The following is a 17,191-nucleotide window of genomic DNA, read 5'->3' as shown; positions in this document are numbered from 1 at the left end:
TGTCACCGCACAATCTGTATAAAATCCCCCCGTGCACGAATGTTAAAATCCAGTGCACATATGTGCGCAGATATCATATTTTATAACATGCGCATCCATGTGCGCGTGACTTTGAAAATCTACCTTCTATTTTTCATAGGAAAAATCCTAAAATTACCTTGACTTTCTCCTCTTAAACAGGAAGATAATTACTGCTTTGTTAAATGGGTTTCGCCAACTATATAACTTTAATTGTGTTAAATTTTTTTCTTTGCCTTATTCTCATTTGGCCCCTCATGTGGATTATGCATCATGCATGTTATTAGAGTATTTTTCTTTTTCTTAGAGGCAACTAATACATACTTGATACATTTCTTATGCATAATGATATCTCCATGCGCTTGTAAATCATATATAAAAATAAAATTAAAGAAAATGTCACAGAATTAAGTTGTTCCTACAAAATGCAGTCAGGGTGTAGCATCACTTCCCGCTTCTCACTACTTCCATTGAATTGTCTGTGTTCCATGATAATGTTTCAGAGGCACCTACTGGTAGTCTGAAGCACACCAATACCATCAGAGATACAACAAGCAGCAAGAGGCATAACAACCAAATGGCATTATTCTGAGTCAAATTAATCCTTAGCTAAGTTTTTCCAGCGTCTTTATATAGCACTTGTCTCAGAGAAATATTTTTATTGGTTTGCTCTTCTTGGTCTCCCAGACTCTGTGCAAACTTAAATTATGTAGAGAATAAGAGACACTGTCCCTTTAACAGCACTGTTAGTGACATAGTCTGGCAGTAGGAGGCGTGAAAGGTGGCAAAAGAAAGTAGAGATCAATTTGGGGGTCGTTAAGCACCACGCCATTTTTTATGACTCTTATGGCCAGGGAGACAAGAACACTTAGATTTTGGTAGAAAGCATAATTTTTTTTGAACAATATAAGTATTCTTGGGAGATGCTGATGCCATGCTTCTGACAAACTGACTACCAGCATCTCATCGTATACAGGAAGTGATTCTTCTTTTATAGATAACATACAATATTGTACTGGGTTAGAAGATTCTAGTGTGTGTGACTGCCTTAGAGAATAGTTTACATTGGTTGTCATGTCAACAGCATGATAAGATCATCCCTAGCTACCCCTGAGTATTTCTCCAAAGTGGAGCCCATTTACCATCACTCTTTGGATAGTCTTTTGTTCTGTTAAAATCTTGTTGGTCAGGGCAATTAACACATCTGAAGTTGTGTTTACAGATACTCCTGAGAATAGTGCCTTTTATTGTGACCGGATAGCTTCATGCTCCCGCTGTTGGTTTCTTCTTTGTATGACCTTATCAATAAGCGTCATCTTGGAGCCAGGTTAATTGCATGTCCAGATGTCCTAGGAATTCTGCAAGTCATGCTCAATAAGTCACTTAGAGTTCATGCAGCCAAAGCAGGCTAAGAAACCAGGGGATTCTGGGTCAGTTTCTTTTCTGTTCAGGCACACTCCTCAGGGTGATGATATTGAAAAAAGGTCCCAAGTTCTGGAAACAGGGAAAACAAGGAGGAAAGCTGGGTACAAAGTGGACTGGGGCACTTCAGTCGCCAACCTCTGAATGCAAGATGGCACGTGTCAATAATGTTCTTTATAAAATAACATTGTATAAGGAGGTGGGGTGGGGGAAGAGGTAGAACACTATCGGGAACCTCACAACTGGACAATATTTTACACAGTAATGCGTCCAATTTCAGAACATAAATTTTAAGTAAGGTTAACTGCGAGCCCGGAATGAACTGGATTAACTAAGACAATTTAAGTCTTTACACCAGAGTCTTATCAAGCAATAAAAACTGCATCTCAGTTACATATGAGGGATGCTTGTGCCTCAGCAGTCTAATTCCCTAGATAAATGGAGCCGAGTTACTAAGAATCCAGGGAAAGGAGAAAATGTCAAAGATAATTCAGTCACTAAATCAAGTGCAATGAAAGCTTGAAAGATCACAGTGGGAATTGTTTGGGAAAGATTAGTAGAAGTAGCTTAACGAACTTACAAAATGAACCTGAAATTCATCACTAATAAGATTTGAGCACATAAAAGGACTGTAGGGGAAAAAACCCCCCAAAAAACAGTCACGGCAATTAGCAGTGTAACAGAAAACGTTTAAGAGCTCAAGTCTTATCACAAGGTCGAGTTTTTACAAAGCAATTACTGGAAATGGCCATAATATCAGCAGACAGAGATATGGCCTTCCCAACTTGCACAAGGTTTCTTAAGCAAATGTCATTTAAGCTTGCCTGACTCTAAATATTTGCCCTCAATAGACTGGAAGACAAAATGATGCAGGGAAGAAAAACATCAATCAAAAAGGTTTTATGATTTCATCAGAGAAATCCAATGTGCTCTCAAGCAGGCCACCCATGTTTCCAGAGGCGGCTGGAAGACTTGTTTTCCTCACTGAACAGATAGATATTAGTTTTTCCAATAAATAAATAAGTAAATAGATAAATAAATAAATAGAGCATTACTCCTAACAGTGAGCTGGGGCCACAGTGGAAAAAGGAGAGCGAACCTGTACAAAAGAAAAGCGGTCTTTACTGCTTCGCATGCAGAGGAAACAAACTGCAGTGCTCAAGGGCCATCTGTGAGCCAGATTTTTTAGGTGATCCAAAATATGTAAATTAATTATAAACTGAAGCTAATGTATGCAAATAAATGGCATGAATATTCATGGTGGATTGGAAGGCTTGAAAAACCAGACCTGATAGCATCTTGAGGAAAAACATTTTAACACCACTGCTTTAGCGGTTGTAAACCAGCTTCACAGAGGGCATCCTCCTTTCGATTAGAGATCAGGCTCATATACCTTCTTGAAATATGGTCTCATACTAGGCTCCAAAGCAATACCTGGATACTTCCTGAGGCAGATACTTGAGATTTTAAGTTGTATATGTTATTCACACTGCACCAATGAAGAGCACACAACAGTGCTAAATTTCCTGTGCATAACTGCATATTGCCCACCTTTCCTCTACTGACTTCCATTTTATCAAGTTTTCTTTAACCTGCATGGGAACCTTGGGAACTACAGAGCTGCACCATAAATTGTCTGAAAGAGGCAATACCAGAATGCTTTGAGAGTCACTATCCACACAGAGAGACTGCATGTCTGCAGTGAACACAATGTAAGCAATATCTTGTTACAGTTAAAATGAGATCTCAAGGGCTTTGAGACCAATGGCTCTTATTTCAAACCTTCTGACTCAGGAAAAAAGCCTGAAGTGAGATAGGTCTCCTTTTGGGTGAGGAGCAGGAAAGAATCATCCTATGAGAATCAAGCAAGTGATGGTCACAACATACTGGGGAAGCACTGAGCATGACTACATAGAGTACAACAAAGCATAAAAAAAAAAAGAAATATAGTGCCTTGATGCAAGATACCAAGCTATTAGAAACATGCAGTGTCCTCACTGCACCAGTCAATGCAACAAAAATAATTCAAGAAAACAATAACATGAGAAGTCATCATACGGCAGAACCTAAAAAACACAGAAAAATCTATGGCAACGGTGTTCAAAATCAACGTTAACGTCAACACCTAACCATATAACATTAAAACCAGCCATTCTGTGGCTGGCAGCTCTACCATTCCTTGCTCCGTTCCCATGAGATCTCAAAGGCTGAGGGCCTAGTGCAGTCATTGCTTGAAAAGGCGTGCAAGAAATGGGGAAAATGCATCCAAGTTCTGGGGGCAAAGCCCCAGCACAATGCGCCTAGAAGGTGCCATGTAGTTGAGGGAGGCTCTGTCTACTGTCTGAATATTCAAAGTCCCTCATCAGGCTGTACAACCTGGCCTGCTGAAAATACCACCACCCCCCCTTGTAATAAAAAAAAAAAAAAAAGCAAATTAGTTACAGAAGTCCACTACTGCCTCCATACCTTACTCAAAAATTGTGCAGCACTTTGGACACAAGCAGTATACAGAGGGATAAAGAATGATAAACTACGTCAGTACAAATAAAAATTGTTCAGAGAGTTGAGCATAGGAGCAGTGGTGATTTTCTGCCAGGTCACACCAGGTCACCAACCTGGAACTTTTTAAACTTGCTTCTTTTCCCCCACTGGAGCTAGAGCGGAAGGTGGAGTCCACACCACTGACCCTAATCGGGTGTCATTATTTACAAAAATTACCACTGCCTAGGAGTATAGTCATTCATTGGCTGCAGAAGCCCACCTGATTACCTGAGCAATGGAGGCTTGTGGGTTACCCAGCAGGTTCTTAAACGTGCGTCTGGACACCCACTTGAGCTGGTGGCAGAATGAGGTGCTGTATGTGATCTGCCTGAAGAATTTTTCAGTCTTTGCTTTTTTCCCTGAAGAGAGTTTTACCAATTCAGCTTTGGTATCCTGATAGTAGCTGGTGCTGCAGTACTGCTCGGCCAGCCTTTCCACCACAGTCTTATCACCACAGTCGTGTTCTTCAATATTATCTTTTGGTAAAAAGGAATGCAAACAAAAATGAATAAGAATAGCATTCATAATTAACTGACCAAAATATTCAGGTTAAGTTTTTTTTATCTTGTAATGTTCCATCTACAAAGAATTATAAACCTTTCCACTAATTACTGAAACACACACACACACAGTACATATAGTATATATATGTGTGTACATGTATATGATCTCTAGGGAACAAAAATAGGAAATTTCAATGTCATTTTCCTATGTTTCATAAAGTTTTCAAAACGAAATGAAAAAAAAAAAAGCAACAACATTTTGTAGGTTTATTTCCATTTTGTTTTGAAAAAAAAATCCCTCCAGGTCAGACCAATTGGTGCCATTTCCATGCAGAGATGACCTCCTGCCCCTCCAGACTCCCACAGATGGAGTAAAGGAGGGCCAGGGTGGTTCCCAGCCCTGGGATTTTTTGGGGGGAGGGTGAGCAGTACAGGGGGAACCTAGGGAGGCCCCATTTTGGGAGGGGGGGGTTAATGCTTCTTTTCTGAAAAGTAACAGAAACAAAACAAACATTAAACGAAATGATACCAGGAAAGCTGGGGGGGGGGGGGGGGGGAGAGGGGAGAAATTAAATGTTGTATGCTGCATACCCCTAATCATCTCTAAAAAAATATCAAAAGACAACCGAGCTGTAATATTGCCCTGCCTCCCATTATATAAATAGCAAGTTGTTCCCACCTTCTTCTTCTAAGTCCGAGTTTCTTTTCTTTCTATTATAAATCTAAATGGCACGATCAGGTGATTCCCTTTTCCTACTCTAACAAACACTACTGGGTAGATAAACTACCCGAGATCTAGGCAAGGCGACCGTAGATTTTCCCTGCAAGATGTGCTGTAATAAAGCAAAACTATTCCAGCAGTTTTGCTTTGATTAGTGCAAATTTATACCTGTTAATTTTATATTATAAAAGCACCTGCACCACAATGTGGGTAGGTGATTATTCAAAACTACCTCCCCTGTCCCAATCGTGTCCTGGGAATGTCTCCAAAGATACCCGGTTAAAAGTACACATACTGCTGACATATGAGAGTGCACCCTCCCCCTCCCTCTCCCCCCAGAGGGTGGGAAACAGGAGCAGATTTTATAAAAATATCAGCCTGGGGGAGTTTTTCAAAACCAGCCCGTGGACTACCTGTCTGGCTCCCTCATGCACTTCAAGGTGAATTTTAAAAGCCCGAAGCATGCATTCATTAGGGGATGCACGAATATGTTGGGCTAGCGTGTGCCAAGTGGATTTTAAAAGCTGCCAAGAAATGCGCGCATCTCCCGGAGCACCCACAATCGCGGAAGCTTCAAAAAGGGGCGAGGCGTGAACCTGAGATGTGCGTGTAAATACTTACGCATTCTGGCACGCGCCGAGGCCCCCTGCTGCGTAATTTTACTTCTACTATGGATGATGTGCAAGGCAGATCTTGGGATTTTAAGGGTCGGGGATAACTGGGGGGAGTGAAGCTATTAAACAGAGACCTTCTTTATGCTGTTGTCTATATCAACGATATCCTCATTTATTCTAAGGACCTCGACTCCCCACACAGAGATGTTCACCAGATGCTTCAGAGATTGCAGGACAACAAGCTATAAGCAAAATTAGAGAAGTGCCTATTCGAAAGGGAGAGCCTTCTTGGTTGGGGTAATTGCCAGGTTCTTGTGGCCTGGTTTGGCCTCTGTTGGAAACAGGATGCTGGGCTTGATGGACCCTTGGTCTGACCCAGCATGGCAATTTCTTACGTTCTTATGTTCTAGGGGGGGTTTGGAGGACTTCTCTTAACTGGACAAACTAGTAAAACTGGGAATGGTGTCAACGCACGCCCCTTTTAAAATCCCTTGACTTACATGGTAGAAGCAGTATTTGCACACACATGCGTGTGTCCACTTAAAATATGGCACATGTGCGCATGGCCAGGCTATTTTGTAACACGCACGTGTATGTTATGAAATGGTCGCGTCCCCGGGCACGAGCCGATGTGCCAGTGTAGCCTGTGCGCCACTTTCAATATTACCATCTCTGTGCAGCATATGCTTCCATAGCTCCCAATAGCATGCCAAGCTGAACGTTGAGAGGATCATCATGTGACATGGAGCCTGACATAATTGAGCCAAGATATCTCAAACAAAAAAAAATCACATTTTTCCCAGAAAAAGTAAAGCGCATCCTAGACCAGGGATGAACAAACTGAGCGGCAGTCCCCTTCCTTCCATCCATTCAATTGGTTGGCCCCCCTCCCCCCAAGTTTGGATAAATATCTCATATAAATAGAACGATAGATATCCTGGATTCCCAGCCTGGTATTAAAGTGCCAACCAATCAGCTCTTAAATTAGTTGCCAAGTAATGAGACCATCATACAGTAAGCCAGTGGATCAGACACACACACACATATGCATTCTGCTGCTGCTCATGTACACCATATGCAGGGCCTGATTTTCAAAAGCATTTACATACTTAAAACTGGGCTTTACATGTGTAAATGCACTTTACCTGTGTATATGGACTTCTGAATATTGCTACAATGTATTCCATTGTATTGTCAATAGGTTTTACCCATGTTAAGTGCACTTAACGTGGGTCAATGGCTTCTGAAAACTGCTATGATGATGTGTTACATTTGCATGCACAACTCCTTTGAAAATTCACATTTCAGTGAGGATCCCTACTGCCCCAGCACTTTTTGTTTGCTTTCAGCCCTTCCCAAACCTGCAGCAGCCCCCTCTTTACCATTCTGACTCTACAGGAGGAGACTCACTGGTTCTACACCTAGCTGCCCCTCTCAGAGCTACTTCAGACAGAAACCTTATTAACACTGCACAAGCACTTCCTCCTAGCTCACCCCCTCCCTTTCTGTGACTGTAGCTTGCCTCCACTTCTCTAGTGCCCCCCACTTCAGTGCATTCCCATTGACTACCCAGCGTCTGCTGCTTTTATGGTTCCCCAAGGTTCTGCTCTGCCTGCCTGCTGCAGGGAAGTTTGGACCAAAAGTGATCCATGCTATTTGTTCTCTCTGGGGCTTAAAAAGAAGAAAATTAAGCCCTGCTGAGACTGCATGCATCACTGACCCAAAGCAGTACAGCTCCAGACGGAATCCTGCTTTCCCACGGGCATCCAGGATCGGTGAAAGCATGCTAAGCGCTCTAGGTGAACTTTACAGCCCTGCACCTGCCAACCCACCCTCTCTATACACAATTAAAAATTATGCATTATTTTTTTATATTATCTCATTATTAATATTTCAAATTTAGACAAGAGAATTTTCTAAAGAAAAGACAGTCTTCTAGTGCATAAATTAAAAAAAACCCAAAGCATACATTATGTGTGTTATAGCTATACAGTATGAGTGTATTTTATATATATATATATATATATATATATATAAAACAACTAATAGAAATTGGGCAATGTGTATACAAATGTAAAGTGCTCGATGAACATAGCAAAAAAAAACTTCCTATGTGGGAAGGAAAGTGCTTATGTACAATATGCATTAGCAAACTTTGGCAAATTAAAACTATACTTTATTAATACATTTACATCAATAAAATAAATGAGCAACTATAAAACTATATACTTGAAATGAAGTATGAGGACCTTAGTTAAACTACAAATATGAGTCAAATACTGTCAATTACCCAACAGAATGAGAGTTTAAAGTACTGAAACAATGGCATCAACAAAAAATGAAACATTTGGATAAGTTGTATCTGTTTCATGTTACATTGTTCAATACAATAACTCAGCTTTTGGTCAGGCAGGAAATGTATCTCTGCTCAGTATAACTGCAAATAGTCTGTGAGCAGCGAATCGATGGCTGAAAAACAATGGAGAAATTACTTACCTGATAATTTCGTTTTCCTTAGTGTAGACAGATGGACTCAGGACCAATGGGTATAGTGTGCTCCTGATAGCAGTTGGAGACGGATCAGATTTCAATCCGACGTCAGCCCTAGTACATATACCCCCTGCAGGAAGCTCTGCTCTTCAGTATTTTCCGTCTCCATAGCAGTTCGGGACACTGTACACGCTTGCTCAGTGTTAGAGTATTCAAACCAAAGAAGAAGCCCTATATCCACTGGAACCCTCAGCCAAAGATCTACTAGTGTTCCCCAAAGTGAATGCCATGGTCTGCGTGGTCACAAAGCGCATTGCCATTCCTTGTCTCCCAAACTGAGAGGACAGACAGTGAAAGAAAAACAATTCAAATGTGGAGCTCCTTTGCGTTGGGTCACTGGCTGATCCATCCACTGGAGATGAGATAGAAAGCCTCAGTATCTTCCCTACCCCCTGATCTAACCTTACACAGGGATACCCAAAACCTCAGTGAAGGGGTACCAAGGCCCTCTTAGGTTTCCAAAAATAGATCAAAAGAGTAAATAAACCAAAAACAGATTAGACAAAAGACTGATTCCATAGCATAACGCAGGATAAAGTCCTTAAATAAGTTAGAATAAAAGAATTAAGAAGAGACAGGAACATCGCACCTCTGAAAGATGAACCAAAGCTCCACACCCTAAGATGGTGGCAGGATTTTATATGTTGCTAGAGCACAGCATCTGCTGCTCCCACATGGGGAAGTCAAAGCCAAAGTTCTCTGCACTAAATCTCTCTGAACCTCCCCCCAGCTAGATAATACGTTCCTTACAGTGAACTGTAAGGGGAAACATCCTAATTCCGCTCTGCACTCATTATTGGCAGAGGGAGGTGGTAGAGGAGTTGCTGTGGGATGTTTGTTTACAGAACTGCAGGTGCAAGGTTCTACCTCAGACTTTACTGCTATTCAGCGAAACTGGATGAACAATGCACTCAAATAACTGTAATGGTAGTTTTACAGAGTGGTTGAAATTGGCCAAGAGTTTTATCATTGCACAGAAGGCCCTTAGAACCTTTTCCTGTAGAGTCCTTATTAGCCAGTTTAGGGGTAAAAAAAAAAATGTTCCTGCTGAAGTTGTCTGCAGATTGTTTTTCCATCATCTTACACTTTTTACAGGGATGATGATAGACAGGGTTGGAGACCTTCAGATTAACAGTTCCGTCCTGTGCTCCAAAATCCCTTGTTGTGGCCCTGGCAAAATGTGAAGATTGCACACCAGATGGCATGCAGAAAAAGTAGAAGTCATGCCACGGGATGTGCATGACAGGTGAAAATGTGCTTTAGCTTGCTTCTATGCATACCTAATTTGCCTCCCGTGTTGTCCCCCCAAATACTTCTATCTAGAGTCGCCACTGCTTCTGGGTTCACGATGGCATGCCGAGACCACCAAGCCACATTCCAGGAACATCCCCCTTTTTGAGCAGCAGGGAGCTCGCGGAGAGTGCTCCCACTGCTATCTTTGATGCCAGCCCAATTCTAAACCCTGCAATGGCCCAACAGCTGTTTTTTTTTTTTACTTTTGCTTTTGACCAAACAAAAACAAACAAACAAAAAAAAAAACCTCCAGGGCATATTCCATTCCACTAACACAGGGGCCACTTCAGTGGGTGAGGCAGTCAAGGGCCATCACTCCCAATACCAGGTGAAAACTTCTCTATTATATTATAAGAGGCTACGGGTGAGATTAAATTCTTTTGGCATCTCAGGTTTGAGTACAAGCAACACAGTGGTGTCAAGCAGATGTCGGAGGTGTCTGGATTATTTTCCATGGGTGTTTTTGAGACTCAAGGACAATACTTATCTATTCTGGTGATACTGCAGTCAAGCAAGTACAGTGGATTTAAACACCAGCCAAGGTAAGTACAAGCTATGATACAAATAGTTGCCACCGTTTTGACCAGAACAAATAAAGGCCCTCCTCAAAATCCCTCATGTAAGAGCCACTCATCTGAACACAACCCTTGAGAGAGCTATATCCATCTCCAGCCCTGCCCTATGGAACTCACTACCAATCAAAATAACGCAAGCAAATATCAAAACTTTTAAAAATAGAACTGAAAACCTGGCTTTTCATCAGAGCTTATGCAAATGATGTCATCCATCAAACCAACTAGACTCCCACCCAACCATCAAATAAAACCTGGCTTTTCACCATATGCTTTGAAGATGTCATCCATCAACACAACCAGACACCCACCCAACCAACCATCAAGAAAAAATCCACATCCTCAGAGCAACATAACATCTAAGACAATGTACAATGCCCATCTTTATACAAATGTGTCTACCCAACTATTTAAACTAATATAAGCAATTCCCAACTATTTAAACTAATATAAGACAACGTAGACACCATGTTGCAACCTTTGTTTAACTAATATGAATACTGTAAACCGTTATGATGGTGAAACCGAATGACGGTATATAAAACATGTTAAATAAATAAATAATAAATATAAGCGAATAACCATATGAATTTAGTACTTTGGTGGACAGTGTTAACGACATAACTGATGTCTGGCTTACATTGACTGGAGGATTCTGATGGATTTTATAAAGCATTCTTGCTATTGAGGAAAATTGGAGATATTGATTACTCCTACTCGAGACTTCCAGAATTAAACTTTTTTACAATGGGACATTTCTATTAAAATGATTGTTTGATACAATAATAACTTTTTGCAATGAGTGGTACTATGATACTGTGTATTTATGATTCTTTTGGGGGGGGGGATTCATTTTCTTTTCTTCCTTCTTTGTTTTCTTTTCTAGATTTTATAAAATGGAGCAGAGAGATATTATTAGGATAGAAATAGGATATTTAAAGAAATATGTGTCATGATGTAGTGGTCCAGCAGCTAGTAGTAAATGAGTTTAATAAACAAAAGTTATAGATACACTAATTGAATTTTGACTGTTCTATGGTAGGATTAAGATGAAAAATATTATACAACTTTCAAACTAGAAAAATAAACTCCCTTCAATGTCAACATTTAGAGCCGTGGGTATCATGAACTGAAGCCGATAGATCCATTCTTGTTATCGTTGTTTTAAACAATTTCGCCGGGTGTCCCCACCTGCAGTCCACTTTGATATAGTCTAAAACAGTACATTTAATGTCAGCAAAAGTAAGTTGGTGTTGTATGAAATGTAGTACCATAGGTGCCTGTGTCTTATTAGTTTTGAGGCAACTTTTTATGTTCTAAAATTCTTATTCTAAGAGATCGTGTAGTTTGGCCCGTGAAATGTAGACCACTTGGACAATGGATCAGATATACAACATATTTCTGTTGACAGTTCACGTTCTGGTTAACCCAAAACATTTTGCCCGAAGCAAACTTTTTGGGAGCGCACATGGAGCAGTCAACAATGATTATAGTAACAAGTCTTTCCTTGTTTTCCTGATCTGGAGGTAAAGTAGACTTTAAGCATATTTCTGTTGACAGCTATCTTTTGGCAAATACTGTTAAAGAAATGTTTGTTATGCAATTCTGTTTTGCCTCCAGTTGCTAACTTAATCGCAGGTGCTCTTATCTTTTTCAGAATTGGAACTAGATAAAGTAAATAACCACAGGGAAATGGAGTGTGCAGTGTGAGCCCCCGCAGCAGACGTATTGAAACATTGTACTATGTCGGGTAACCTCTAAAGGGAGATAACCATTTTTGTTAATGCACGTTCAAAATATATTTTATTTGGGGAAAAAACCCTTCTTAAAAAAAAAAAAGGAAAAAAAAAGTCACTGAAACTATTGTTATGGAAAAAAATGACTAACAGCCCAACAACATCCTAGATACAGGTTCTTTATAATACCTTTATTAGTGCACACGGAAGGCAGTCTAACACCAACTTCCAAGTTACATGGCAAAACTGCAGTGTCATATAACAGTCCTTCTCATGCTAACAATGTTAATGATGTTACCATGTTAAGATGTTATCATGTTATTTTCTCTGCAGCTTTTTCTCTCGCCTTCCTTTTAGTTACTTCTCTAGTTTTTTTAGTCTCCTTTATCCCAACCCCCTTCCCTGTTTAATGTAATTTCTACCTGCAGTTTGGATGTAAACCGCTATGATGTACCCACTAATATCGGTATAGAAAAGCTTCTAAATAAATAAATAAAACAACAAGTAGCTGGGCAGTGATCTAATTAAATTTAGCACAAGTAAATGCATGCACATTCCTATTTTACTCCCTTTTACTGGGGGAGCTTAATTAATCTGGAAAATGTCTTGAAGGAGGCCAGGATCTGTCTTCCTTTAATCACAAGAGGAACAACACATTCTTGCAGCTCGTATCTTGTACTAGGTATTCCCGCTAAATCTCGGGCCCCATATTCTCCTAACTCAGCAATTTATTTTACCTCAACAATCTTTATTAAAAGTTTAGAACATTGTAACCATTACACTATCACGGACCAATGATTATGCATGAACCAAAACAGTTGTAAGGAAATATATTGAATTTTCTTCAAAAAGGGTGTTATAAAGGTCCATCGCACTGCATAGGTGTGTAAAGAAGCAATGTTAAACATATCATGAATGCTTAGTTTTTATTTAGCCCTTAGAAAGTCACGAGTAAACTAAATTACAATTACAATATAGTAAACATCCCATACCAAAACACCACTAACTGAAACAGTAACAATTCCTCCTATGAAAAAGCAACACTACAAATATGACATCAGTCCCTAAAACACCAATACTCCTCCTATTAGGAAAATAGAACAAGCCAGGCTGCTATACCTACCAACACAGAAACTACATGCCATCAGAATAACTCACCTCAGTCACACATACAGACTCTCACCAAATACAGAATAAAGACACCATAAATGATAAATACAAATATGAAGACAAAAGCTACCTGGAAACCGCAAGAAGTCAGACTCTGTATGCAGTGCAACAATAGAAAAACAGAAATATTTCATGCCTCATAAAACACTAATAAAATCAAATATAACACATCAATCATATAAAATTATACTAATAGAAAGAAATATTTCAAAAACAGCTGACAAACCGAACATTATTTAATAATTAAAACTCAAAAATATTTCTAAAGTTCTCAAAAACCAATAAAATATTTCAAAACAGACACATCAAAAAACACCCAACAATTAAAGCTAATAAGAATAAAGATATTCCCTGCTTTCTATACCTGGGATCTTTTGATTTCAAATCATCCTGAGATGCCGTGGATTGGAGGAGGGGCCCTTACAAACTTTATCATTTCTCTCTCACACATACACACTCCCTCTCATTCACACATCCATTCTCATTCACACACACCCTCTCGCCCACACCTTCACACATACACTTGCATGCAAACAAACTCTCACATAGGCTCTCTCTCCCCCCCCACACACTCACAGGCGCTCTCTCCCTTCTTCCCCCCCCCCCCCAAAACACACTCAAGTACATGCAATCTCATATACATACTGGGCCTCTCTTCTGGCCATAGCAGGATGGACTCTGCCACGGCCAGGCCACTCTTCAGGTCCTGCCAGGACTCTCTCCTGGCCACAGCAGAATAAGCCCCGCCACGGCCATACTGCTCTTCGGGCCCACTGGGCATCTCTTCCAGCCATGGCAAAATGGGCTCTGCTGCAGCTAGGCTGCTCTTCAGGCTCTTAGGCATCATGTCTGCGGCAAGGCAAGGCAAGGCGGCACTTTTTGCCAATCCCCAAATGTTACCGCCTGAGGCGGCCACTTCCCTCTGCCTCATGATAGAACTGCCACTGGACAGGACTGCTAACAAACTCCACAGCCTGAATAATGCAAACCCTAGCTTCTTACAGGATTGGGCTCATGGCAACCAGCAAAGAGAGTACAATAAAAAAAAATCCAGCTATCATCGTACCTAGATCAACTTCTTCGATTTTCTGCAATGCCACAGCGCTTGAGTCTCCGTTGATGATATCCAAAAAGAAGTCAGCAGGATTGTTGTGCTCCTCACAGGTGTAGCCTAGAAAGAAACGATACATAAGAATTCCGAAGCCGTTTCATACCAAGGCAATCAACAGGCAAAAGGCCCGGTGTCCTGTGTCAGATTTGTCAAGATTTAGCAATAGGTGGAGTAGGTGGGTACATTAATTCAACATTCTGCAAAAATTGTGTGGAAAATTTGCATAATATTTTTATAAAGCTTCACATCTTTGATTACGCAAAGAAGTCGTTTTTATATTGAAAACCGGTGGCCCACAATTTTGTATGGTAAAATTTAACAAATGGTGCTGGCCTTGATCTGCCAGGAACCAGTAGCAAGTGCAGCATCAACGGGGGCAGGAGCACGGGAAGAAAGATCACTGAATAGCCAGGAAGGTGGGGCTGGTTTGTGGCAATGTAAAAAAATTTTCCATTACCTTTCAAATGAATACACATCCTTACTGCTCCGTGCAGGTTATGCCCTTGCCTTTTGGAAGCTTGGTCATTTCAATCCCATTTTGGGCTGAACCACCGCTCTGGATAGGTTAACCCCAGTGCTTCATTACAATCCTCTTGCTATTAGGGATCCTCCTTTTTTAACCCATGGATTTTTTTAATTCCGTAACCATAAAAAAAGCACTGAGAATTAAAGCTCAGTCCAATATTTGCTACCAATGATTGTGCTTCTCATCTCAGTCGTCTCTCATGGGCAGAACTCTATTGGATCATCATTAGGTCATCATCATATTAACTTATGGTATCTGGGAGAACAAAAATGATAAAGACCCTGACCATCACAGGCACTTAGCATTTTCCCCCGATTTTATGGATTCTTATTGAATAGGGTTAAAAGGGGAGGCATGATGCATCAACTCAGGAAGCCTGAAATAGACTTCCTGAGTTGGTGAGTCATGCTTCCTTCTCTTGGCTTATTTAAATCCAGCCTAAAAACTCTTTTTTTTAAGGGGCTTTTAAATCTTACCCCCTCATACTCCTAATCATAGCCTTGATGATTTTAACCATGTTATATAATAAATTAAATTCCCCAAGTCTCTTATTTGTCCTGTGCATTTATCTTACTAAATCGCAAGCTATACAGAGAAGGGACAGTCTCTTAGGTATACAGCACTGTATATATCTAGTAGGGTTATAGAAATAATAAGTACCAGTAGTAGTGGTAATTTGTGATTGAAGTACAATATGCCATACTCAAGAATGACAGCCCGGGTTTAGGGGTGTGATCACTAACTGTAATTAATAGGCCATCTCTGCTGATGATGCAAAAATACTGCACCATGATCTTTCAACTGGCTATTTTTAATTAGTGTAGTATGAGCAGATTCGCATGAGAGGAAAGAAAGGTGAACAGTCTCAGTTTCAGCTGTCGGCAAAATCCTTCAAATTCACCTTGAAAAAGTTGCCTTCACAAAATCTGAATAAACGCCACAAAAAAAAAAGAAAATTCACCAACTTTTTGCCAATTACAATTTTTCAAATGTTCATTAATGGATCTAAAACTTCCTTTATTTTTGTGAAAACTTTAAACAATGTGAGATGGGACAACCATGGAGAGCTGAGACATAAGAACATGCCACACTGGGTCAGACCAAAGGTCCATCAATCAAGCCCAGCATCCTGTTTCCAACAATGGACAATCCAGGATATAAGTACCTGGAAATACCCAAAAATTACGTATATCCCATGCTACTGATGCTAGTAATAGCAGTGGCTATTTTCTAAGTCAATTTGAATAATAGCAGGTAAGGGACTTCTCCTCCAAGAACTTATCCAAACCTTTTTTAAACCCAGCTACAGTAACTGCACTAACCACATCTCCTGGCAACAAATTCCAGAGTTTAATTGTGCGTTGAGTGAAAAAGAAAAGAACTTTCTCAGATTAGTTTTAAATGTGCTACATGCTAACTTCATGGAGTGCCCCCTAGTCCTTCTATTATCTGAAAGAGTAAATAACAGATTCACATTTACCCATTCTAGAACTCATGATTTTAAACATCTCTATCATATCCCCCCTCAGCCACCTCTTCTCCAAACTGAAGAGCCCTAACCTCTTTAGTCTTTCCTCATAGGGGAGCTGTCCCATCCCCTTTATTTATTTATCCATTTTTATCATTTTTGTCACCCTTTCTGTACCTTCTCCATCACAACTATATCTTTTTGAGATGCAATGTCCAGAATTGTACACAGTATTCAAGGTGCAGTCTCACCATGGAGCGCTAAAGAGGCATTATGACATTTTCCGTTCTATTTACCATTCCTTTACTAATAATTCCTGACATTGTTTGCTTTTTTGACTACCGCAGCACACTGAGCCGACGATTTCAATGTATTACCCAGTATGAAGCCTAGATCTCTTTCCTAGGTGGTAGCTCCTAATATGGAACGTAACATGGTGTAACTACAGCATGAGTTATTTTTCCCTATATGCATCACCTTGCACTTATCCACATTAAATTTTATCTGCCATTTGGGGATGTCCAATTTTACAGTCTTACAAGGTTATCCTGCAATTTATCACAATCTGCTTGTGATTTAACTACTCTGAATAATTTTGTATCTGCAAATTAGATTACCTCACTCATCGTATTCCTTTCCAGATCATTTATAAATATATTCAAAAGCGCGAGTCCCAGTACAGATCCCTGAGACACTCCACTGCCCACCCTCCTCTACTGAGAAAATTGTCCATTTAATCCTACTCTCTGTTTCCTATCTTTTAACCAGTTTTAATCCACGAAAGGACTTCGCCACCTATCCCATGACTTTCTACTTTTCCTAGAAGCCTCTCATAAGGAACTTTGTCAAATGCCTTCTGAAAATCCAAATACACTACATCTACCAGTTCACCTTTATCTAAATGTTTATTAACCTCCTTCAAAAAAGTGAAGCAGATTTGTGAGGC

At 40.2% G+C, this 17,191-nt stretch overlaps 1 protein-coding gene across 5 annotated transcripts in view; it reads right to left on the bottom strand.

Annotated features, from left to right (window-relative positions):
* The window catches only part of ABCG2 (ATP binding cassette subfamily G member 2 (Junior blood group)), a 168,098-nt gene that overhangs the window by 35,040 nt on the left and 115,867 nt on the right, over window positions 1-17,191 (bottom strand). For all 5 annotated transcript variants that reach the window (XM_029597982.1, XM_029597972.1, XM_029597963.1 and 2 more), the window contains 2 exons: window positions 14,207-14,311; window positions 4,210-4,457 (listed from right to left, as the gene is read on the bottom strand). In XM_029597982.1, the coding sequence (XP_029453842.1) occupies window positions 4,210-4,457; window positions 14,207-14,311 (353 nt within the window). The remainder of the gene's footprint in view (window positions 1-4,209; window positions 4,458-14,206; window positions 14,312-17,191) is intronic.

This window comes from Rhinatrema bivittatum, chromosome 1, assembly GCF_901001135.1.
Source record: "Rhinatrema bivittatum chromosome 1, aRhiBiv1.1, whole genome shotgun sequence".
Taxonomy (NCBI): Eukaryota; Metazoa; Chordata; class Amphibia; order Gymnophiona; family Rhinatrematidae; genus Rhinatrema; species Rhinatrema bivittatum.
The sequence above is the reverse complement of the archived record's forward strand: the minus strand, read 5'-3'. Positions and strand labels throughout refer to the sequence as shown.